This window comes from Gracilinanus agilis, chromosome 2 (genome assembly GCF_016433145.1).
Source record: "Gracilinanus agilis isolate LMUSP501 chromosome 2, AgileGrace, whole genome shotgun sequence".
In the NCBI taxonomy this organism is placed as follows: domain Eukaryota; kingdom Metazoa; phylum Chordata; class Mammalia; order Didelphimorphia; family Didelphidae; genus Gracilinanus; species Gracilinanus agilis.
The window spans coordinates 484,662,236-484,688,865 of record NC_058131.1 but is presented as its reverse complement, the minus strand read 5'-3'; the positions used below and the strand labels follow the sequence as shown (position 1 = coordinate 484,688,865).

The following is a 26,630-nucleotide window of genomic DNA, read 5'->3' as shown; positions in this document are numbered from 1 at the left end:
TTTGAAGAAAGTTTCAAATGTTAGTTGTCCATTTGAAACTTGCATTTTGAAACATTCTTCTTGTCTTCACCTGTTGAATTTCCAGCCATGTTTTAATCAAATGCCACTTTCTCCAGGAACCCTTCCCGATAACATTCTCATCACTCATGCTTCATATATCATGGTTTTGCAACTCTGACCAAAAAGACATTGTATATTGAATACATATTTTACTCACATTTATCCTCCTATCCTTGAGGCCAGGATTGTCTTATCTCAACTGTTAATGATTCACAGTATTTTATATACAATAAAGTGATTTATAATGGTTAGTTCTATTTGTATAAGGACCATAAAAGGAGAAGGGATATGTTTTTTAACCAACCTGGGGGCTTAGATTTTAATTTCCTTGTCTTTGCAACTATGTTTCAGCAATTCAGCAAATATTTATTTAATGTGTACTTTGTGCCAGGCAGTATGCTAATAACTAGAAGTCCAAAAACAGAACACTCTCTCTCTTACAAAAATTCAGTCATCCTGAAAACAGATGAATGATAACCAGTAAATCTGCTGATATAGTGATAGTTTCTCCAGCACATCCCAAATTCATGCCCCATTTAAGTAATACAACTAATGTCAGATCTTTGTAAAGGTTAATAGTATCTTCTTTATACCTAATTGGGTAGAAGGCACTTTAGAGACCTACAAAAGGAAAATGTAGTCCTCACTTTAAAAGAATCAGTCTTTCTGCTTGTGACTGAAGAGGCAAGTACAAGTCCTAAAGATTCTTCCTTTTCAAGCAAATGGAAAGTATTAGTGACTGTAATCATTGTATAGAGTGCCTGTGTAACAGCAATATTGTGGAATGATCAAATGTGGTGGATTTAGCTATTCTCAACAATACAGTGATCCAGAACAATTCCGAAGGACTTATGACAAAGAATGCTGTCCATCTCCGGAGAAAGAACTGATAGAGTCAGAATGCAGATGAAAGCATATGATTTTTCACTTGTTTATTAGGATATATGTTTGAGGGTTTTGGTTTTATAAGATTATACATTTACAAAGATGAACAATATGGAAATATGTTTTGTGTGATGAGATTAAATTGCTTGCCAACTCTGGAAGGGGAAAGTGAAGAAGAGAGGAAGACAATTTTGATTATATAACTTCAGAAAACTTATGTGGAAATTTGTTATTACATTTAATTGTTTTAAAAAATTAAATTAAAAAAATCTAAGTGCCTATGTATGCTTTCCAGTTTGACCATCTAGATCTAGACTCCTGGTTGTGTTAAAGCCTTTGTTCCAAAAGAACAATTCAATTCTTTTTTTTTTTGCATTTTAAATTTTATTTTTTAGAAAAATTTTCCATGGTTAACATTGATTCATGTTCTTATTTTCCCCATTGCCCCCCCTGTAGCTAACGTGCATTTCCACTGGTTTTAACATGTGTCATGTTTCAAGTCTATATCCCCAATCATGTCCACATCAACCCATGTACTCAAGCAACAATTCATTTTTTAATCTGTATTTCCAGATTTCTTAACCACTAGAAGCATACTAAATTTTATGACCAAACAAAAAAAGTAGGCATCATACACCCAACAAAGTAAGATGCTCCACAAATAACTATGGTGAAAGAGACTTGCAAGTATCCTACTAACTAGACTGATCTTTTTTGTCTTTACTATCATCAAGGCATTAAAGGAAATAGATGAGGTTGGGGACCTGTTGCAGCTGAAGTATTCCCGTCATCGGTTAGTACCTCTATTGGACCGGCCCTTCGATGAGACTACATATGAAGAGACTGAAGATTGAGCCCTCCTGGTGGCCTTTAAAGGACACCCTCCCTCACCCAGGACACTATGTGGCCTTTCTGAGCCCAGTCTAGGAACCACACTTCTGTGGCTGCTTCACATAAAAGACATTTTCTCACAATACTGAAGGTGACCACATCCAATCCAAATGGCATTTTGTAAATAGTGAAAGTTGCTTCTCATTCTTTCTCTGCTGCATCTCCTTCAAAGAAAGGTGTCTTACCCTTTCCCCTCCTCCGACCCCTATCCTTGCACACATTTTTGGAAGGAAAAAAAAAAAGACATTGTTTTATAGCCCTTGTCCTGGTGAAATCACGATATCCTATAACCCTCCCCCTGCCTCCATCTTCCCTACTGCTCTGGTCCCAGGTAACCCTTCTCTGCACAGCTGGTGTTGCTGTTGGCTACAGAGCGGTACCTGCAAAGAGAATTCACTACGCTCTGGAAGCAAGTGCCTTCCACTTTTCTCCTATCCAGTCCTTGAAAGTTATTAATGTTTAAACCCTAATTTAACCAGAAAAATAATCAACCAAAGCTCTCTTTCTTTAGTTTTGTCTCAAGTTTAAACACTTTAGATCTTAGCTTTACATTTTTTTTTTAAGATAACAAATGTTGCTGATAGGACCATTATGTAACTCGCCCTGGCCATGGGCCTCCAAGACTTTGTCCAGCATCCGTTTTCATCCTGGCCACCAGATGTTTTCTTACTTTGCCATCAAGTGTTTCCTCATTATATCCACAAACCTAGAGTGTGTCCAAGCAGGAGAGAATTTTTCCTTCCATTAAGCATGTTTAATATTTATGAGATAGCCATATCCCATTCCTATTTAATCTCCTTCTGCCAATGAGACTTTATTAGTGAAGGCAAGTTTCCTGTTTTGGTATTTCACGTACAAAACTGCTCTACTCAGTCAGGTGGTTGGCCATGAGACAAGGTTTTGTAAAGGGAGCACTGCCAATAGGATCACAGAGAAGAATGCTGTTAATGTAATTGACCCCAGTTCATGAATCTCTTTCTTACTGCTTCCTATATCTCAGAACTGTGGCTGTCCACAGGAAAAGCCGTTTCCAGTCGGGACTTAGAATGACTGAGTAAAATAGGGATAAGTTCTCTGCCTGGAAACCAGTCAGTATATTTCTATGAAAGGATTACCATTGCTACACTAGCCCTTTTTTTTAAAAGTCTACTTCCTTCTCCATCCTCCTATATCCTTATCACTGTTTTCCTTTGTTGTTTCTTCATCAAAACATCTACCATATGAATGAGATACCAGGTTGCATTGGTTATTTTCACTGCTTCTGTCACTGAGAAATTTGCCTGTTCCTTTGATAAATAGCCATTGCTCTTTTTTTTTCTGAGAGGCTCAGAATGCATCCTTCTCCTGCCCTGGGGACTCTGCTAAGGGGCCTGCTTCGATCTTCTGTGTTCACTGCATATCCAGAACAAATCTGGACACCACCGTTCCAAAGCTATTCATTCCCCTTCTTTTAACCAAAGCCTAAGGGGAGTCATGTTCTTGGCTTTATTATGCCCAAAGTTAGCTTGTCTTTTTAAAAGATAAAAGACTATCAAGCATCTGAGGAGATGGTTGGGATAGGAATGGAAAAAAGTACTTTGTGTATGGACTTGTGCATTTGTCTGTATTTTGAAACCATTTGTTTTACTGGCAAAGATTCTCAGTTCAAATTCTATCCAGGCAGCTTGTGATAGCTGTATAAGTATGTTTGTGAAGATACACTAAGTTGTAAGTAGAAGGTACAAAAAATTCTGTTGATGGGGTGGTTTTGTTTTTCACTTTTAATGTTTTAAATATGTTGGATTCACTGATACCCAAACATAAAACCCTTGGGTAAAGTCTATGGTTTTATGCCCTTTTTTGAGGGATGGGAGGTGGGGGGGGGGGATGTTCAATAGAGGTGGAGAAAACTATATATAAGGTATTGAAGTGAAAAAATGAAGAATATCAGGAAAGGAAATAAATAGGCCTTTGGTAAAAACCAAGCAAATAGCTAGTGTTCATAAATGAGAGCTTCTCCACCATAGTACCAAAATGCCAAGCAGCAACTTCTGCCTTTCAGCTGAAGAAAATCTCCAATATCTAAAATGTAGACTTTCAAATCAGTGCATTTTTCTAACCTGCCTTTTACCTTGGGATAAATGAGGTGATAACAAATAAAAATGTACAACATTTTATGGCCAGTTTTAAAAATTGATATTATTACATTATGACAGTGTAGAATAAACTTCTTAAAACAAGTATAGTTTAAACTATGATTTTATTTATAAGGGATAAAACCCATGTGTTATCTATATTTCCATGCTTTCTAAGAGATGAACTGCTATTTTACTCTAACCTATGGAAAAATGAATTACATATAATGATTGTTGTCTCTTTTCTTGATACTGTGATACCTAAGGTATAGTCAGACTTTCTAGTATCTAACTGTTTTGAAATCTTTTAAGTCTACCAGTTGACTAATGAGGTGGAATCTGGTACACCAGGCATGATGGGATATCCTTTGATGCGTTGTGGTATGAAATCTGATGAGACTTTTTAAGATCAATCTATTAATTATTACCAAAGGCTGGGATCCAAAGTACTATATTAAGCACTGCAGAATAGGTCTTTAATTCTTTTCTCATCTTCACCAACCTTACCTCTCTCCTTCTCTTCAGGTTTTAATGAATGACTTAAACTGTTTTGAAACTTATGTTTTTTGGAGAACACATCAAAGCAATCCTCCCCTCCAAAAAATAAAATTGTTGATTTCAAATCCAGTAGCTATTTCTCCCAACATACTGAGCAATGTGAAATAAGGCATAATAAACAGAAAAGGTAGAGGTGTCAGCCTCTTCTTGTCTTCATTTATGATTTCAACTAAATACTTCACAGTGAGCTTATTTCAGCACAAATAAATGTAATGATTGTGAGGCCTTCCTGGAGAGATTACTTTTAGGAATAGGGACTTTGGAGAGCTTTCTGTTTGGTTTCGGATGAGAGTCTTTATTTCAGGAAAAATGTACTTAGTTCTAGACCTTTAAGGTACTGATGACCCATGAGATCTTGCAGCCCAAAGACCCAACAATGTTTTGTTCATTTAACTGAGCCTTTGCAGCTCATAGAGGAGATTAAAATGTGTGCTTCCAAGTAAAAAGAAAATGATTAATTCTTAACAACATTTTGAAGGCAATGAAGAGGGATGTTACTTTCTGGACATTCTCCTCCCAGCTTGCCACTCTCTACTTCCTTAATTGACCTTCTTTTCTCACTCAAGTGTGTACAGTTTTAGTTTTTTGTTGTTGTTGTTCTTGTCCTTCTCCCAGAAAAAGCTAGTGTGGTATGCTGTTCATTGTGTTTTAGGATGGGAATATCAGAACTTTTTTTTTTTAATTAAAAATTGAAAGCAGATATGGGAACCTCCCCAAATGCATCTGGCCCAATTGGTACATACTCCCTCCCCCCAACTTAACATGGTGACCAATAATTATCTATATAGCAGAACCTACATTTGCCTCTTCTGCTTGCTCATAAATATAGGGGGAAAGTATGACTTGAGGAAATTTCCTAATTCCTGTAAAAGAAAATCCTAAGGCAGCTAGATGGTACAGTGGCTAGAGCACCAGACCTGGTGTCAGAAGGACCTGTGTTCTAATCTTATCTCACATACTTCCTAATTGTGTGACCCTGGACAAGTCACTTAACCCCACTTGCCTAGCTCCTGTCCTTCTGCCTTAGAGTGGTAACTCTGACAGAAGGTAAAGATTTTTGGAAGGAAGGAAGGAAGGAAGGAAATGAAGCCTACCTCCATTTCTTTCCCTTCCAAACTGGTGAGGAGACTGTCTTCCCTCAATGACATTGGTTATGGAATTAATACAACCTTATTAATGAAGCCATAAAGAGGAATTTGGGGGGAATAATCTGTCCTGGTTAGGATAGTATGGAGGTATGGCATAAATTATCCATAGAAACATGGTTCTAGTTGGAAAACTCTGTGTTCCATTGGTTATAGAATTGTATTTCTGTGGGCTATTGTTCTTTACTTACAGTGAGACACTTCTACCTATTCCTTCTCCTGGTGCTCCATATATAAAGTGTTTTTTTTTTTTAAACTTCTGTGTGTACAACCCCATGTGGTGTGAAATGGATTGAACTAGAAAGGTCTTTTTTTTTTTTTCTTGTGGTCACATATTCACGATGTGATTCATGGATTTGTGTTGAACATTCTATGCTGTTAAAATAGAACAGGGCACCACTATATGGAGGGAAAAGCATCAAAATCAAGATTAGAAGACTCATTGATGCTCAAAGAGCCTTCAAGTGTGCCTGCTACCTGTTTTACATAGGACCACAGCTGTCAAGCATGCAATTCAATCCAGCAAGCTAGGAAACCAAACCACACTACCTGAGAGAGACAGGCATGTCTACCCCCTGCTTGGCTTTACTAATGTAGTTTTCAGACTCCCAGTCTCTTGCCATGTGCCTGACACAGGCAGAATTTGGCAGCTGTCTCTCTTCCTTATCATGCAGAACAAATGCCTGGAGCCAAGTAGTGATTTTTGTTGGATTTAATTTGGTAGAAGATGTTGTGTTCCCTTCTGTCCTTTTTAGGAACTCAAATTTCCTGAGCATGTTCTATTATAGGTTGAATGCCTGATTTTGGGAGGGAACCAAAGGGGTTAGTTCATGTTTCTCCAGTCAGAATACTATGTTTTGTACCCAGTAATTAGTGAGGTTAGAGTTATCTTGTTCCCATTCTATCTCAAACTTAGAGAAGAAAGTAGAAAAGGGTGCCAGTAAGAAAGGCTATCTTCTGTACAATGCACATCACAAGTGGTCTTAAACTGTGATTCTTTTTGGTATGATGTGTTTTAATAAGCTGACCCTAAAGAATACAAGGAATCTTAAAACTGCAGGTATTGTATTCTTAAAGAAGCAATACCTGAGGCTGTGTTCTTGCTAAGCAAGCAGAGGTATAGAGAGCAATGGAAGGAAGGAGGAAACTACTTCTTTTGCTTTCTAAGTTTGTTCCCCTACTATGATCTCCACTGGTGAGCAAGGAATATTCCTGTATATAAAGAGACCTGATTCTGCTCAGAACTTGCTTTATGTAACATTGTATATCTAAGCCCTTCAGGCAAAACTTGGTAGCTTGTCCAGGAATTCCTGGAGAAGAAAGAAGGCAAAATAGTAGGATGAAAATTAGGGCTTCTCTGCCTGGTGTGGGATAATGACTAACTTTTTCTTCCATTGAACAAGAGTCTTGCTCTAGTAATGGAAATGGGCCAGTGGTTGGAATGATAGAAGAAGCATAGGATGTCTTTCAACCAACACTCCCCATACAATCTTGATGATCCCTCTCTGTATGAAGGCAGCTAATATAAAGGAGATTTGAGAGTGAAAGGTAAGGGTTAAGAATTTGGGAAACAGCCCTTTTTGGAACCTGAAATGTCTGGTGGCCTAGATTTTGCCATTGCCATAGAGGAGAGAGAGGGCAAAGTGGAATTGCAGGAAGTGAGATGGGATTTTTCCCTCTCTGGTCCTATAATGTACATATATACATACCCTTGGAGGGAAGAGGGGGATCGATTGTAAATATGAAACATTTTAAATAGAATTTTGTAACTGATTTCCCTCTCCACCAAAAAATAAAGTATTTTATGCCAGATGATCTAATTTTTTTTAATTATTGTTGGATGACTGTGAAAGTGGGTACATTGGGAGGGAACTGTTCATTCAGATTCAAAAGTGCATGTTAAACCCAGAAGGGAAACTGCCTGGGATAAATAAGAACAATCCATGCAAATCTATTTGTCTTTTGTCAAATAAAATATTCAGAAAGATGGATTTTGGCTTCATTCTTTAAAATCCTTTTGAGTTTATGAGTTCTGAAAAGAGGCTTTCCAGTAGGAAGAAGAAAAGATTGATGAGATTATTTGTGAAAGTTATTTTTAAAAGTAAAAGATAATACTTTACAAATACAAGTTGGCATTTGCATCTAGTAAATTGATGTACAAAGCAGAAGCTGGTTAAATGTAGGTTGAATGCTAGGGTAATGGGGGAGGGGACTGGGGACCTCTATATTTAGTGTCAGTTGACCTGAAATGTATGATTCCCGTTATATTTAGAATATTACTCTATCCTTTTTAGAAAATTGCTGAGTTCCAATGCAAGTTTTGCAGTTTTTCATTTAGGCAAGCAATTCTGAATGGGCATCTCTTTGCCAGCCTTCTGATTTTATTAAGTTTCTCACCAAACTTGGATTTCTCTACAAGTTCAACAATGGGGTGCAAGTCACATTTGCCTGAGTAGTATTTGTTCTGGTCATCAGACATATTTAGAAAGGTCCCCAGCCAGCCAACACTGAGAACTTAAAAGTTTATCAGAAGCTCAAATGATATAGAGAGAATCTACAGATTAATCTATCTTCTCTATTTTATATAAGGAAATCAGCCCATTTCCAAGAAGTGACTTGCCCAAAGTTCGACAGGTAAGAGATATCTGTTATTCAAATCTTACCTTAAGGGCACAAATGCCTTATTTCAGGAATACTCTGCGGGTGGGGACAGTAATCTTCTCTAGACCCATTTCTATGTGCATAAAAGGAAGTTGGCCTAGATGTTCTGAAGGTCCCTTTCACCTTTTAATAATCCATCCTGATATTGGATAGTCTACACGACTCAACCAAGGTTCCTGTTAGGAAAGGATTTGACTCCCTTCTATGGTGAGGTGCTTGGCTGTTGGCACTGAGGATGCTAATTATTTTCTCTTCTGAACCTCGTTTTCTTCCACTAGAAAACTAGAAAAACTTTACGGGAAGAGAAAAGGAGTCACTCTTCTCAAGCGAAGGAAGTAATTTGATTTATTCATTTCTTGGACGGTTTGACTATATTCCTGTCAAGTTCACGTAGGGCAGCTATGGTGTGAAACTTTTAGGAGCAACATCACATCTCTAAGTTATTTCAACGGCGCGAGAAAGCAAGTTTCTATTCCCTTGGGCTTCCCAACGCCAAACTACATCTGCGTTTCAAGTAATAGTCCAACAAATCTTGCGTCCTCGGGGTCCGATTCCTAATGAGACACCCCCACCCACCCACCCCCGGAGTAGTCTTTGGCCTTTGTAAGACTTTGTCTTTATTTCACAAGGCTCAATGTCTCCCATCTTTCCGTAGTCTAGCCCTAGAGAAGAGGAGCTAGGAGTCCCCTTAGATGCCAGGGACTAGAAGACCTCTGTAATGGATAAGACAGCTTGGAGGAGGTCGCGCCCAGGAGCGGGAAGATTGCCGGAAAGGCTAGAGGAACCCGCGGGAGCCAGGAGTCTCCGCTGGGTCGGGGCTGTTCCTTTCCTTCTGTTTGCAGTGGGTAGCGCTGGCGATCACAGCCCCAGCCCCCAGAAGCCGGAGAACCTGAAACTCAAGGGCTAAAGACATTAAGAGTGGAAAGACGCACTCAAAGAAGGGATCTAGGTTCGCGTCCAGATAGGGCACATTCGCACACACGTGCCCAGACCTAGATAGTCACACTTGCACGCACGTACGGGCAGGCTCCCGTACAACTGAGCAGAACTCCGAAAAGCTCTGATTATTCTGTGAGTGCGTGTTTGTGTGTGAGAACGCAGGAGTGGGGACGCGCGTGTCTGAGAGTGCGTGCGTGTGTGTGTGTGTGTGTGTGTGTGTGCAGGAATATGTAACACGCACACACCCTTCTTCCTCCTTTACTCCCTCTGTCTCCTCCCTTCCCGCACCGCCCTCCCGCGCCCCCCAGAGAAGGCTGAAGGAAGAGTGATTCTCTCCGCCCGCCCTCCTTCTCCAGCACTGGGCCAATCTGTCTCCCCTCACCACTACTCCCCCCCAACGAGGGAGGAGAATGGAAAGCGGTGGTGGAGGAAGGGGGGCAGACTCGAGAGAGTGGAGCGAAAAGCACTGAGGCGCCGGGGAGAGCGGAGGAGACGATGCCTCGGCTCCTCGGGAAAACTGGGCTTCTCGGCTTTGTCCTGCTCACGCTGCTGCTACCCGCCGGGAGAGGGCTGCCCCTGAGAAAGTTCCCAGGATCCGAATCCGGCCTCCCAGGGCCCCAGGACAGGAGCCACACCAAGCCAGCTGAGGTGAGACAGGCGGCGTGGCCTCGGTTACCCCTACTAGGGCGGGGGCCAGGTGGGGTAACAGGAGAGCGCAATCTGCCCGCCCACTCTCTCGCGGCGGGTGCATACTCGCCTCTGCTTATTTCTCTCTCAGCCAGGTGCCTGGGGCTGTGCCCGACAGTCAGTGAACTGGGTGGGGGCAAGAAGCTCTCCCGGGCATCCGTGAGGGGAAGAGAGCAAGGGGGCTGGGGACAGGGACAGGCTGCAGGTAGCAGGTGGCCAGGAAAGAACAGTGAGTGCCCCCTCACCCCCTCAAAAAAAAAAAAAAAAAAGATTTGATGGGGAGGAGAGCTTCACAGGACAGCTGGGATTGCGGTCCTCTGGGTACCCTTCTGAGTCCACCATGCCCTGTGAAAAGATAGTTTATGAAAGTGCTACATTATCCTTAGGGGCCAGCAGTCTGTCACTCACCTCCCGGGATAGCCCCAAACCAGGGACAGAGCTTTGAGCGAGCCAGCTAGGAACTTAAGTTTCCTTTCAGTTCAGAAACTAGGTCCTCCGGCCATAGTGATTCATTCCCCTCAGGGACAGAGCTTTCTCTCTGGAAAAATAAAATAAATTTTGATTGGGGTAAAGACAAAGATAAGTACGTAAAAATGATCACAAATGAATACAGACCTACTGAAATGAAGCACGTGCTACTTTCTCAGTATACATGTATGTCTCTAAGCTCTTTTTGGGCCTAACCCAGCACTTTGTTTCTAGTTTAGCCATTTAATAGATGGTGGTTAAACAGAATCAAGTTAAAGAAGACAGTTGCCCTCCCTTTATTTGCTCTCTCTCATCTTGATGGGACTGGATGTACTGAAGCTGAAACTTTTTAGCCCATAGCCTCCTTCCCAGGAAGTCTCTGAGTGCTGCATTTTCCAGCAAGTAATAAGCTGTTTTGTGACAAAAATGAATTCTATTCCTTAGGCCAAATTCAAGTGTCCTAGGGTAGGAAGTGCATAGTGGGAAAGGAAAAGAGCCAAACAGAATTCTCCAGTTCAAAGGAGAAAATCCGCTGCATGGTTCAGAAACTTTGAGGTCATCTGGTCCAAACCTCCAATTTTACAGATGAGAAAACAAGCCCAAGGAGGTTGAGGGTCACACAGGTAGAAAACATTAGAGGCAGAAATCAAATCCAAGTGCTCCAACTCCACAGCTGATAGTCTTTTCTGCTGCATCACACTGAGATGCACACACATCCTATCAAGAAAACTGGTGTGGCACCTAGGTGGCTCAGTGGAATGAGAGCCAGACCTAGAGATAGGGAGGTCCTGGATTCAAATGTGGCCTCAGACTCTTCCTAGCCATGTGCCCCTGGGCAAGTCACTTAACCCCCATTGCCTAGCCCTTACTGCTCTTCTGCCTTAGAACCAATACACAGTATTGATTCTAAGATGGAAGGTAAGGGTTTAAAAAAAGAGAGAGACAGAGAGAAAACTGGTGTATTTGGGGAAGGAAAGAAAGGATTGAAAGATGGAGTTGGCTGCTGGTATATGTAGGCAGGTTCCTAACATGCTAAAAGACAGTCAAACAAAATTTGAATGGGTTACCTTGAGAAGTTGGGAGTTTCCATCACCAGATATCTCCCAGGTAGAATCCAGATGATCATTTATGAATGGGACACATGTTTCTTTCAGGTATGAATTGTATCTCAGAGGTTCTGTTTCTATTAGTAAAATTTCTTGTGGCCTCTAGAACTCATTTCTCACTACCATTCTCTGCTGTTGTCTCTTGTCTTTTTCTGTCTGTTCTACACACACACACACACACACACACACACACACACACACACACACACACACAGAATAGGGTGGAGATTTAAAAACATCTGGACTCTTGAAAATTCTGCCTAGTAGCCTGGCATTATGGGGATTTGCCTACTCTACTCTGGAGAAATTATCCAACCTATACAATGGGAAAATTCTTCCTGATCCTATTATCAACTAGTTATTGGGGGGTGGGAGGGACTATGAATCACAGAGGCCAGAGGAAGCAGAGAGATGAGCTAACAAGGTGAGAAGGGAGATGTTTTAAATAAACATTTATTAAATACCCATAATGTGCCAGTGCTGGGCAGCTAGATGGCACAGTATACCTAGTCTGATGTCAGGAAAACTTATCTTCTTGAGTTCAAATCTAGCTTCAGACATTTACTAACTGTGTGATCCTGGACAAGTCACTTAAACCTGTTTGTTTTAGTTTCCCCATGTGGCAAAGGAAATACTCCAGCATCTCTGCCAAGAAAACTCCAAATGGAGGCATGAAGAGTCAAACACGTATGAAAAATGACAATAATGAGCAAGTGCTTTGGAAATATCTTATTTAATCCTCACAATAACATTGTGAGGCAGGTACTATGCAGCTAAATGTAACATATAGAAAGTACCTGGGCTTAAAAGTCAGAGATTTCAGGCTCACTTTAACAACTGACTTGAAGGATGGCTTCAGATTTCCTTGTCTGGGAAAGAAGTAAACGGATTTTCCCCAATTTACAGATGAGGCAGAGAGAGGCACAGAGGAAAATCTCATGGCAAATGAGAGCTTGAACTCAGGTCACCTTTCTGCTGCTCACCCAGGTACTCTACTATACCACTAATGAAGGCCACCCATTTTAATATCTGGGCTAAGAAGAAAGGAACACTAATTTGACATTGCCATTAGTGTCATCACAGTAATAATAGTAGTTAATATGGATATAACACTTTAAGAATTGCAAAGTGTATTATTTCATTTGAGCCTTATATGAACCCTATGAGGTTGTGCTATGGTTGGGACACATTAAACTTCCTTAAAAAATATGTATGTTTGTTTTTTCCCCCACTAGTCAGGTCTCCTGCATGAGAGATGGCACTGGTAGTAAAATGAACTAAATTAGCATTTGTTTCTATTTACTTGGCAGGAATTGATCTTTCCTTCTTCCTTCCTCTGGCCCTTTTCCTAGGTTTTTTTTCCAACCCTTACTTTCTCTCTTAGAATTAATATTAAATATCAGTTCTAAGGCAGAACTCTGGGAAGGGCTAGGTAGTAGGGGATAAGTGACTTGCCCAGTGATACACAGCTAGGAAGAATCAGGCCAGATTTGAAACCAGGTCTCCTCCTGACTCCCTATCTACTGTACTACCTAGCTACCCCTCTTCTCTAGGTTTTTTTTAAAATTTTAAATCCTTACTTTCCATCTTAGAATCAATACTATGTATTGGTTCCAAGACAGAAGAACTGTAAGGGCTAGGCAATGGGGGTTAAGTGACTTGCCCAGGGTCACAGGGCTAGGCAGTGCCTGAGGCCAGATTTGAAACTAGGACCTCCCATCTCTTAGGTCTGGTTCTCAATCCACTGAGCCAACCAGCTGCCCCCTCTTCTCTAGGTTTTAAGGGCATTTAAAGTACAGATGAATACCAATATTTTGAAAAAAGATGTGTATCTTATAAATGCTTATTAACAGCTTGTTGGACACTTAATTTTTGTTGTTGTTTTCAATTGTATCCAACTCTTTATGACCTCATAGCTATCTGTGGAATTTCTTGGCAAGGATACTGGAGTGGCTTGCCATTTCCTTCTCTCCTTTTGTCAAGCAATCAGAGGTTGAATGACTTGCCCAAGGTCACACAGCCAGGCAGTGTCTGAATTTGGATTTGAACCCAGGATCTCCTGACTCCAAGCCTGGTGCTTTTAATCACTGAGCCACAGCTGCCTCCACTGGTTACTTAATTATTAATGTTTTTAAGCACCTACTACATGCCTCTCATTGTGAGGGACATAAAAGTATCAACTGCTGCTCTAAAGGAGTTGTGGTTAATTTTTTTTAGCCCTTTCTTTCTGTCTTAGTAACAACTCTAAGACAGAAGCGCAAGGACTAGGCAAACAGAGAATTAAGTGATTTGCCCAGGATCACACAGCTAGGAAGAGTCTAAGGCAAGATTGGAACTCAGATCCTCCCAACTTCAGGCTTGGTACTCTATCTACTGTGCTACCTAGATGCCCCACTCAAAGAGTTCAAAATCCCCTTTGGGAGATAAGGCATAAATACCTTCTTCCCCTTCTTTCAAAAACAGACATCTCATCTTTCATAGCTAAACAGATCTAAACTAAATCCTGTCAACATCTCACCAGCCAGTCTCATGTCCTTAATCTGTCCTCTCTAACTCTGATTGCTACTCCTTGGTAAATGTTTGTTGACTGAATATCAGACATCTAGAATAACTGAATAGCCTCTGAATGATTCTTCCTGCCTTTCCTCTCTTCCTTCTCCAACCCATCCTTCACACTGTGGTCAAAATAATCTTTCTTATGCATAGATCTGATCATCTGGTTTGAAGCAACTAGATGGCAAAGTGGATAGAGCATAGGACTTGGAATCAGAAAGACCTGAGTTCAAATCTAGCCTCTAATACTTCTTAGCTATGTGACACTGGACAAGTCACTTAATCTCTTTGCCTTAATTAAAAATTTAAAAAATTTAAAAATTTGTCTTAAAAAATAAAAAATTAAAAGATTCCCTTACTATAAAATGAGGATAATAGCATCTATCTCCCAGAGTTGTTGCAAGGATAAAATTAGCGGGAAAAAATTTAACTCTAACCTTTTATTTTAGAATCAATACAAGTATGGGTTCCAAGGCAAAAGAGCAGCAAGGATTAGACAATTGGGGTTAAGTGAGTTGCCCAGGGTCACCCAGCTAGTAAGTGTCCGAGACCAGATTTGAATCCAGGTCCTCCCAACTCCAAGGCCTGACATTCTATCCACTGGGCTACCTCAATGCCCCAAATGAGGAAATAGTCGTAAAGTGCTTAGCACAGTACCTGGCACTATATATATGCTATTTTTTATTTTGATGTCACCCTTCTGCTCAGAACTCTTCAGTGATTCCTAGGCGACAATCAAATAATGCTCAAACTCCTTTAGCTGACATTAAAGGCCCTCCACTACATGGCACTCTTCTTCCTTTCTAGCATTATCTCACATTACTTACTTTTGTGTATTTTACACGCCAATCAAATTATACTACTCCCTCCCAAACATATCCTCCGCTCTCATGCTTCTGTAGCTTTAATGCCTAAATCATTTGCCAACTCTTCCACAAGGCTTGCCCCGATTCCTTTGTGGAATCTCCCAATCAGGAACAATTAAATAAAATAAATCAAGTGATGAGAAAGATTCCTGTGCACCCAGAAGGGGAATTCTCCCAAGGTTTTGATACTACCCCTGGGTAATAGTACATATGTAGGGAGTAAGTATGACCAGACACAGAGCACAATGCTTGACACACAGTAGGCTTGTTGAAAATGTGTATCGGGATTGATCGCTCGAACAGCTCCTACATAAACCCTTGTGGTGGGAGCATATGCACAGCCACGTCTCTGACACTGCAGGGTCGTAATGTTCACTGGTGGGGTCACTGGGTACCAACATTTGCTTTCAGATTAGAACATCTTCTGTTGCTTCATTCTCTCTGCTACACTGCTCTCTGCTGGACATCTCTGCTGAGCTGCTCTCATCTTTTGGGCTTTGGCTTCTGGGAAGCCTTTTCTGCTCCTCCCCACCCCTCCATTCCACTGACATTTGCTGGATTACATCTGCTATTCACTCCATGGGTGTGTCTGAAGGGGGAGGAGCAGGAGGGTTTTCTTACCAAACAAATCAGCTCAGGAGCAAAACTAAAGAGGCCCAGATGAAATTGGTGGTGCTGACAGCCTTTTTCTACCATCAACTAAACTCTTTACACTCTTTATGAAAGAAAGAAAGAAAGAAAGAAAGAAAGAAAGAAAGAAAGAAAGAAAGAAAGAAAGAAAGAAAGAAAGAAAGAAAGAAAGAAAGAAAGAAAGAAAGAAAGAAAGAAAGAAAGAAGACACAGTTCTTGCCCTTCAGGAGTTTAAAAGCCAAAAGAGGAGAGAGGTAACAAATATACACATGAGAATTTCTTGAGAATTATTTTATTTTTTAATAAATTAATGAATCAATTTAGAATATTTTTCTATGGTTACATGATTCCTGTTCTTTCCCTCCCTCCTCCCAGAGCTAACAAGCAATTCCACTGGGTTATATACATGTATCACTGTTCAAAACCTATTTCCATATTATTAATATTTGCAAGAGTGATCATTTAAAGCTAAAATTCCCAGTCATGTACTCATTGAACCATATGATCAATCAAATGTTTTTCTTCTGCACTTCCACTCCCACAATTCTTTCTATGGATGTTGGATAGTGTTCTTTGCTAAGAGAAATTTTGATTCAAACAATAGCTCTGTGTAATGATTAGGCAGGGCATAGGGGTTATCTCCATTTTAAAGAGGAGAAAACTGAATCTCATAAAGGCTTTGAGTTGCTTAAAGTAAACTATTAGATTATTCTAAAAAGCAATAAGAAATTTTAAAGAAGAGTTCTCTTAAGGGTAGGTAGGTGGCTCAGTGGATTGAGAGGAAAGCCTAGAAATGGGAGGTCCTGTGTTCAAACATGGCTTCAGACATGTCCTACCTAGGCAAATCACTTAACCCTCCCATTGCCTCACCTTTACCACTCTTCTGTCTTGGGACCAATATATAATACTGATTCTAAGGTAAAGGTTTTTATTGTTGTTGTTTTTTAAAGAAGAGTCCTCTTGTACATTTAACTCCAGTTGCCTAATCCTTGCTGCTCAAAGAAGTCTTCCAGATAGATCATTGCCATGGAGTTGTGAATTGATCCAACCATTCTGGATGGCAATTTGGAAGTATGCCCAAAGGGATTTAAAAGACTGCCTGGCCTTTGATCCAGCCATACCACTGCTGGGGTTATACCCCAAAGCGATAATAAGGGAAAAGACTTGTACAAAAATATTTATAGCCGCACTCTTTGTGGTGGCAAAAAATTGGAAAATGAGGGGATGCCCTTCAGATGGGGAATGGCTAAACAAACTGTGGTATCTGTTGGTGATGGAATACTATTGTGCTCAAAGGAATAATGAACTGGAGGAATTCCATGTGAACTGGAAAGACCTCCAGGAATTGATGCAAGGTGAAAGAAGCAGAACCAGGAGAATCTTATACTCAGAGACTAATACACTGTGGCACAATCGATTGTAATGGACTTCTCTACTAGCAGCAATGCAATGATCCAAGACATTCCTGAGGGACTTATGAGAAAGAATGCTATCCACACCCAGAGAAAGAACTGTGGGAGCCAAAACACAGAAGAAAAGCAATTGCTTGACCATATGGATCGATGGGGATATGATTTGGGATGTAGACTCTAAACAATTTCCCTAGTGCAAATATCAATAATATGGAAATAGGTCTTGATCAATGACACATGTAAAACCCAATGGAATTGTGTGTTGGCTATAGGAGGTTGGTAGGAGGAGGAGAGGGAAATAATATGAATCATGTAACCATGGAAAATTTTTCTTAATCAATAAAATTAAATTTAAAGACAAAAAAAACCCAAATAGATCATTGCTGGACCCTGAGCATGCAGATAATACATTGGGGGTCCCCTCTAGACCTCAGCACTTAATCATGGCCTTCAAATCTGAAGCTTCTTAAATTTTTCCTGAAGCTTGGCCACTAGCCACTCAAAGAGTCATCTGTGAGCTGGTAACATTTGAGATCATAGGAACAGAGCTGGAAAGGACCTCAAAGGCCATCTGGTCCAGTCCTCTCCTTTTACAAATGAGGAAACTGAAGGTCAAAGGAGTAAAGTGGTTTGGCCAAAAGACCAAATCCTACCTATCTGGAACTCCTTCAAACCCTGCCTTCTTCCTCTGAAGCCAGCTGAAACTTATCTGTCCTTCAAAGCAAAGCTCATATTACACTCCTTTGTGAGGCTTTCCCTAAACAGACCAGCCCCACAGTGAACTCTCCTCCCTAAGTTCTGTTTTACTGTTCATTTGAGATGTACCATGTACTCACTTGGAATGTTATCCTTTTCCATGTCTATAGTATGTTTTATTTCTCTAACTATATTATAAGTTCTTAGGGGCAGGGACCATGTCTTCTACCCTGTTTCCCATAGTCCCTCCCCCCTAGTAATTCTCATCCACAAATATTTATTTTGGGGCTCATACTTATCTCTAGCACCTCTCATATGAGTGACTCTACAATAACTATCCCAAGTTCAAGATAATCTGTGAATTTGCATCTATTTAAAATCATAGTTCATAAGCCCCCATCAATGTGTTTACCTTTAATAATCAGGTAAGGACCACAATTAGTTTAGAACAGGGATTCTTAGCCATTTTTTGGTGAGCCGTGGATCCTTTTGGCTTCTAATTAAAGCCCCCTTCTCAGAATAGGTTTTTAAAGTAAAAATTGAAATGTGTTAAATTTCAAGTAGAGGTTAGTGAAAATAAGGATGTAATTTTTTTTCCTATCTAGGTTCCCAGCCCCTCTGCAATCTATCTATTAACTCGTTGGAAGTCTGTGGACTTCAACATTAAAAACATCTGATTTAGAGCACAGATTTTTTTTTATTGTCCTGCGAAACACAATTCCATATTGGTCATTGTTGTAAGAGCAAACTTATACATAACCAAAACCCCAAAATAAAACTATATATACACTGACGCAAAAAAATGACTCCAACAGTTCTTTCTCTGGAGGTGGATAGCATTCCCTGTCATAAGCCTTTCAGTATTATCCCAGGTTGATGCATTGCTGAGAGTAGCCAAGTTTTCACAGATAATCGTCATCCAATATTGCTGTTATTGTGTCCAGTGATCTCCAAGTTCTGCTTATTTCACTCTGCATCCTGCAGATCTCTCCAGCTTTTTCTGAAATCATTCTGCTTGTTTTTAACAGCACAGTAGTATTCCATCACCAGCAATATAGCCCAATTTGTTCAGCCATTCCCCAATTGATGGTCATCCTCTCAGTTTCCAGTTCTTTGCCACCACAAAAAGAGCTGCTATAAATATTTTTGTACAAGTAGGTCCTTTCCCTTTTTTTATTATCTCTTTGGGATACAGACCCAGTAGGAGCAAAGATATTTAATGAAAAAGCATAGTAAGAAAAGTATCAATGCAACATTGCCCAGTAAACCTAAGGCACACCCTCCAATAAATCCACATCCTGTGACCAAAGTACACACATGGAGGGGCACTCATTTGTAGGGAACACATATGAGTCAGCATATGAAAGGGAACAGTATGCTTTGGTTCACAAAGCCTATTGATGATAGTATCATGCTCTTTTAGTATCATGCTATTTATTGAACCTGGTCTCTGCTAAGCATTGTCTGTCAGTCAGTCAAACATTTGATTAACACCTACAATATGCTAGATACTATGCTACATGCTAGACTTACATTATTGTTATTCAGTCATTTCAGTCCTGTCTGAAAGTCAGAATTCTCCACCCCTTTTGGGGTTTTCTTGGCAAAGATACTAGTTTGCCATTTACTTTTCCAGCTCATTTTCCTGATGAGGAAAGTAAAACTACAAGATTAAGCTACTTGCTCAGGGTCACACATCTAGTAAGTGTCTAAGGCCAGATTTGAACTCAGAACATGAGTCTTCCTGATTGCAAGCCTGGCATTCTATCATTTCCCCGCCTATCTACCCATGAACCACACTGGTCAGGCCCTTTTTTCACCTTTACTATGGCCTTTTGACCTTTTTTTCTATCCATATTTTTTTTCATCTCACAACAAAAAGAGCACTGAACTCTCTCAATCCTTCCACCTACCTGATTGCAAAGGAACTCAAAATTTAGTGAAAATAAGGATTTTTTCCCACCCAAGTTCATGGATCCCCTGGAATCTATCTCTGGACTCATAAGGTTAAGGAGACCCATTCTAGAAGATAGTTAGGAAGAAAGAAGGGTTTGCTGGACATGTAACTGGGGAGGAAGGAACAATGGGATATAGTTTAAAAAAAACAACCACAACAACACTGGATTTGGAACCAAGATTGAGGAAAGGAGGGAGGAAGACATAAGCATTAAGCACCTACTATGTGCCAGCTTTGTGCTAATCACTTTCCAAACAGGGTCTGATTTAATCCTTACAACAACCATGTAAATGAGATGCTATTATTATTTTACAGTTGAAGAAATTGAGGCAGAAAGAAGTTAAATGATTTGGCCAGGGTCTCAGGCTAGGAAGTGTCTGAGACTGAATTTGAATTGGGCTTTCTGACTCTAAACCCAGTGTTCTATCTACTGTGCCTCCTTACTGCTGTGATATAGCATGGTGTAGTGGGAAGAAAACTGCATTTGGAATAAGGAGATCTATGTTCAAGTCCTCCCTCTGCCTTTTACCAGCTGTATGACAGTGGATAAGTCATTCAACATCTCTAGGTCTCCTAAGATTTATATCAGAATGAACAAAGAGATACTGTAATTTAACCTGCACATATTGCATGCAGATGAGGAAACTGAAGCCCAAAGACCATGAGCTTTCCAAGACATGACACCTGACTGATTTCTCAGGAAAGTTTTTAAATTGAACTGAATTTGACTGTTTCTTCATCTACAATATGAGGATCATTATATTTATGCTTCTTTATAAAAATTTATTGTGAGGAACAAACAAGGGCAGATAGACAAAGTAAATGTAAGTTGGGTAGCGCACCAGACCTAGAGTCAGGAAGACGAGTTTTAATCAGGAACCAGACACTTCCTAGCTATGTGACCCTGGACAAGTTGCTTAACTCTACTTACCTCAGTTTTCTCATCTGTAAAATGAACTGGAGAAGGAAATGGCAAGCCACTCCAGTATCTTTGCAAAGAAAATCCTAATTGGAATCATGAAGAATCTGACACACCTAACCAACAAATATGTAAGATATTTAATTCTAGCTAGCATTTATAAAATACTTTCAGATTTGAAAGCACTTTACAAAAGTCCTCTCATGTCCTTACAACAATACTGGGAGGTAGGTGCTGTTAATAACACTGTTTTACAAGGAAACTGAAACAGTGGTAAAGTGATTTGCCCAGGGTCTCACAGTAAGGGTCTGAGGCAGGATCTGAACTCAGCTCTTCTAAGTCCACATTCAGCACTGTTCCCTGTGCTCAATGTCTCAATGAACTACTTACTACATAAGAGAAATCTCCTTTTGGGGGGATGGGGGCAGGAAGCAGCATTAGGATTTCAAAGCAGCATTAGGATTTCAAATGCCATTCTTTGTATTGAAAGTGAAATTTGGACTGAGGGCTGTCTTCCCCAATTCCCCATCCCAATCTGCTGCCATATATATACATATATACATATATATACATGTATATATATATATATTGTTATATTGTTATATTGAATCTCTGGGAGCTCGAAGTTCACTGTTGATTGACAGATGAATCAGTTGGATAGAATGTTCCCAAAGAGGCATGCGGACTCAGGAGAGAGCAGTTGAGAACCCAGACAGAGGTTCTGGGGTCTTTACCTGTCCCTGAGGCTGGAGATCAGTGGATCCTGGTCTTTGGGGAAATAGAGACTTGCAAACTCAATCCTGCAAGCCTCTCCTGTGTTTCCTGTACTGTCATCAACCTGTATTAGACCACCATCTCTGTTTCTACTGCCCCTAGATATTAGGAAGTTCACCATCTTAGTTATCTAGGCTTCCCAGGGCCCAGGAGGGATCCGGGAAGTGGGCAGGAGAAGAAGAGGGAGGAAAAGGGTGGATATCTCAACTGATTAGACTTAAGATCTACTAAAGAAGAAGCAGAAGATTTCACAGCAGTTTGCCTGCTCTGGTTTAGCCCTGGCCAGGCTGTTCCAGAGAGAAGCTATCATCTTGATTCCTTCATTTGCCTGCAGTTAGGGATTCATTAGTATCAATTTAAAGTAGGGTCTCCCATTACCTCTATCCCACACCATTATCCTTCTTGCCAAATATATTTAAAGTTTTAAAGTACCTTCCTGAATTGATTATTCATAGTTTATTTGGGAAGGGAGTCACACAGTCAGATTACCAACTTTACCAAGCTGAAGAGCCCAATTTAATAATAACAAATAACCCCAGGTGGGTCCTGAAGGGATATCATCCATTGACCTAAAGGATCCTGCCTGGGCAACTGTTATATAGGAGAGAGGTGTCATCCTATCCTCTCTCTGTGCTCCATCTTCATATACATCTAATAGATAGTAGTACCTCCTTTAATATAACAATATATATACACATATAAATATGTATTTATATATATAAATAAAAGTAATAAAATAAATATAACACTGCTACTTTGCAGATTTTCAGCTATGGAGGTGGGGGTCTCCGGTATGTAACTCCCGCCATAGGTGAGAGATCACTGTATTTGACTCCCCTTAGATTTAGGTGCACCAGCTGGTCCACTAGAATTTGAGATTTTTCTCCCCTTCCCTCACTAGCTACCATCTTCTATGGGCAGCAACTTAGGGGAAAGTCAGGACAGGGAGGAAAGGAGGGCACTTATGCCAGAGAGGAGTCAGAATTACAGAAGAGGGGTGCAGAGAGACAGGAGGATGATCAGGAGCATTGTTGGGTTAGCAGCTGGGGTGGTTTAGGCAGAGAGGTGAGGGACGAAATGGGCTCCTATATGACAAGGCAAGTTCATGGTTCCTGAAGTGGGAGTCAGCGGAGATGGAGCTCCTGAGAGGATGAAGGCTGGAATAAGTTAACTTCAGCCTTGTTCATGTAGTGCATGAAGGATTATGGCTAACATGCCTACCTAATGTTAACTGGGTACGTGTGACCGAGGGGTGAGGGATCCAAGCCAGGCTCTAGCTGGGAGAGAATATATATGCCCTGATTACCATAGGCACACATATCAATCCAAGTAGGGAATTGTGTAACTCTGTGGGTGAGTGTGGGTGCATTTAGGTGAATGTGTGTGTGTGTGTGTGTGTGTGTGTGTGTGTGTGTGTGTATGCATGCGTGCGCCTGTCTATGAACATCTATAGGAGTTTGAGACCTATAATTTCATTGATTTAGAGAATTCCCAGTAAGGAAACCTCTCTGCCAGTGTAAATCAGGCATCATAGAGGATTCCCTAGACAGAAATTTGAAGGGTTAAATGTTTTGCCTGGGGGTCACTCAAGAGTATGAATCAGAGGGAGCAGCTGGGTTGCTCAGTGGATTGAGAGTCAGGCCTAGAGACAGGAGGTCCTGGGTTCAAACCCGGCCTCAGCCACTTCCCAGCTGTGTGACCCTAGGCAAGTCACTTGACCCCCATTGCCCACCCTTACCACTCTTCCACCTATGAGACAATACACCGAAAGTTAAGGGTCCTAAAAGAATAAATAAATAAATAAATGTAAAAAAACAAAAACAAAAACAAAAACAAAAAACCAGGCTTCTTTATCTGATTGAAACATCACTGGTGCATAATTTAATAAATTGCCAAAAAATTTAAAAAAAAAAAAAGAGTATGAATCAGAGGCAGAACTTGTACCCAAGTTCCTCTTGAATTGAGGCTAACTATCCATTATGATATATGTTAAAAAGAAAAGATGAGGATTACTCCTCTGGAGATATATATCTAAATGATCTTATCTTTCTTTCTATCTCCTCTTACTGTTACTATCTCCCTATAGATCTTCCTTCTAGATATTAGAGGATGGCTGGTATGTAGATCTTAGGGACAGTATGGATGAAGGAGGGATCAGGGGCCCAAGGCCTAAGCCAGCTATAGTTGGTGAACAAGGAATACCCACTCCTCTCTCAATAGCTGCTGCTATAATTACTCTTCTCCCTGATAGGCTTAGTTGGTTACAGGGTCAAGTTCAGGCCTACCCTCTTCTTCTATCACCCTTCACCCTTCACCTCCCTCTGTCCCAGTTCTTGCTCCAAGAGAAGTTTGCTCAAGTCTCAGCTCTGAGTTCTGAGCCCAAACAGTTGTTCTTAGGGGGTATTTATAGGGTGGGGCCAACTGACTTTTGCCCCTGGCTCACAGCATCTGGGAACATTCTGAATTCTCTCAACTGCCATTCCTGTCAGCCAAGGTGGCATCCATCTTACCCCAGATAATGATTTCAACACACACTGCCTTTCCTACATAGTGATGCCATCCAAAATTCAGTACATGAATTTAAAAAATGTTTTTAAAAACTTTTTTTAATGTTGAGAGGCAGTTAGGTAGCACAGTAGATGGAGTGCCAGACCTGGAGACTGGAGGACCTAGACTCAGATCTGACCTCAGACACTTCCTAGCTGTGTGACTCTGGTTAAGTCAGTCACTTATTGCTTAGTCCTTACCACTCTTCTGCCTTAGAATTGACATCAATTCTAGGATGGAAGGTAAGGGTTTTTTTGTTTTGTTTTTACTACCCTTACCTTCAGACTTGGAATTATTACTATGCATTGGTTCCAAGGCAGAAGAACAATAGGAGCTAGGAAATGGGTTTAAGTGACTAGCCCAGGGTCACACAGCTAGGAAGTGTTGGAGGCCATATTTGAATCCAGGACCTTCTGTGTCTAGGTCTGGCTCTCAATCCTCTGAGCTACCTAGCAGCCCCCAGAACTGTGTTGGTTATCCCATGGCATGCATGCTGGAACTTGCCAGAGGGGGCTGCTCCCTTCCCCCTCTCCATGCACACCTGGGGACATTTCTTACATGACTGGTCCCTCTGCCTAGCGGCCCATTAGGAGTGCTTCCTCCCTCCTCTGTCTGGGGTTAGGCAGGGTTGGGTGACAGGGCTTACAGGTGGTGTGTGAGGGTTGCAGTTTGGGTACGCAGCCTCTAAAAGGTTCACCATCACTGCCCTAGAAAGTAGAGGTTTGAAAAGGCCATAGGGTTGTCCTCTAAGCCAAGAAGATCAGAAGCCAGGTTCTACTCACAAAGCTGACATTTAACTGACTATGTGACCCTGGGCAAATTATTTAATATATCAATGCTCTAGGTAACTCTCTAAGTCTAGAAGTTCCTAAGAGAGTGCCAACTTGCATTAGTAGAGAGAATTTATTAATCTTCCAGTTCCTTCTGTATCAATGAAATCACAGGTCCAGTCCGTCCTCCTCTGAAATATTTGCTGAGTTGAATGAAAAAAATTTTTATTTTACTCATTTTTTGTTACATTTTTAAGTTCTGAGCTGTCTCCCACCCTGCACTAGAGAAGTGTTGAATTGAACCTATTTATTTTTTAAACCCTTCCCCTCTGTCTTAGAACTGATACTAAATATGGATTGCAAGGCAGAAGAGTGGTCAGGACTAGGCAATGGGAGTTAAGTGACTTGTCCTGGGTCACACAGCTAGGAAACATCTGAGACCAGGTTTAAATGCAGGACCTGCTGTCTCTAGACTTGGTTCTCTAAATAGTGATCCACCTAGCCACCCCCTGTTGAGTCGAATTTAAAAAGCCCCAGTCCCCATGAGAGTTAGTGACTCTGAATAAGTACCCGTGTAATAGGATATTTACGTGCATGGGTATAAGGAGGGGCTGTGTCTGCATGGAGTAGTGGTTGATAGGGGGTTCCTATGCTGGTCATGGGTCCCTTCAGGATATCCTTATCTGAACTATAGACAAAATTTTCTCAAAGGGAAGATTCCTAGATTTCTTGGAGCTAGGGAGTAAAGTGAGGTTGTATTAAAAACTCAATGAGGAGTGACTGAATCACAAGTTGATGGAAGGGCCAGCAAGAGGATTCAGGGAAGTAAGTGTTGCTTTCTCGAGGTATGAGAACCTGTTGCTGCAGCCATGTGCCCCTACTGTTCTTGATAGTTCCCATCAGTAAAATGGGCAGGCTGATACTTCCCTACCCATTGTGAGCAACCCCCGCAAATGTGCTTAAGAGTGTTGGACAGCAGCACCCAGGACAGTCATATTCAAAGCCTTTAGTAGGCATTCCACTTGGAAGACAGTTTCATCTTTTTCATCCAGATGTCTTTATGAACCTGTAACCTTGCAGGAAAGTGATCTTGTGTCAGCTGCAACTTACTTGGGCCATTCTCAGAGCAGGTCCTGCTATCAACTTACAGGCTAAGGAAGATGCTGATTCAGGGAACACTCAGAGCAGAAACAACAAATGCATCTTGTGTGCCTATGGAAGGGAAGCCTTCTGGTCTTGAGGACAATTGAAAGCGCCAAATAATTTTCCTTTGAACTGATCATCCCCAAATTCTTTAACTAGGGTACCTAGGTAGCTCTGTGGGTAGAAATTGGGCCTGGAGTCAGGAAGACCTGAGTTCAGATCTGACCTCAGACAGTAGTCGTGTGGCCCTGAACAAGTCACTATCTGTCTCAGTTTCCTCATCTATCAAATGAGAAGGAAGTGGCAAACCACTCCACTGTTTTTGCCAGGAAAACCCCAAATAAGGACATGAAGAGTTGGACATGACTGAAACACCTGAACAAATTCTTTAACTGGGATTGAAATTGCTTTTGGGGGAGGCTGCTCCTGAGGGAGGTAGAGAGACTTCTGCTGGCACTTACTGGAAATACATGCAGAGGGTATAGAAGGCTTAATCTTAAAACACTAAAAATTAGATTATAAATTTAACCTATACCAAATAAAATGGACTTTTCTGTATTCATAATAGAACAGAAAAAAAGGAGAATTGTATATATAAATGCAGGTCTCTGTTATGTAAAGCTTCATTTTCTTTTAAAAGTACATATTATATTCAACCTGTAGCCTTTGAAGCTGTCCTGCTTGTCTGTTTTTCTTTGACTTTCCTTTTTCTTTACATTTGAAAAAAGATGTTTCTTTTCTTTCATTTCCTTCTTCCTCTTCTTCTTTCTCCTCTTCCTCTTCTTCCTCTTCTTCTTCCTCCGCTTCTTCCTCCTCCTCCTCTTCCTCCTCCTCCTCCTCCACCTCCTC

The 26,630-nt window shown here is 40.9% G+C and overlaps 2 protein-coding genes across 2 annotated transcripts in view; both read left to right on the top strand.

Moving 5' to 3' along the window:
* Nucleotides 1-2,651, top strand: part of SPTLC2 (serine palmitoyltransferase long chain base subunit 2) — a 149,575-nt gene extending 146,924 nt beyond the window's left edge. The window contains exon 12 of the mRNA XM_044664963.1: nt 1,680-2,651. Within this exon, the coding sequence (XP_044520898.1) occupies nt 1,680-1,799 (120 nt within the window). The 3' untranslated portion in view covers nt 1,800-2,651. The remainder of the gene's footprint in view (nt 1-1,679) is intronic.
* A 7,064-nt stretch (nt 2,652-9,715) lies between these two features.
* ISM2 (isthmin 2) overlaps nt 9,716-26,630 on the top strand; it is a 32,737-nt gene continuing 15,822 nt past the window's right edge. Inside the window, exon 1 of the mRNA XM_044662114.1 lies at nt 9,716-9,901. Within this exon, the coding sequence (XP_044518049.1) occupies nt 9,749-9,901 (153 nt within the window). The 5' untranslated portion in view covers nt 9,716-9,748. The remainder of the gene's footprint in view (nt 9,902-26,630) is intronic.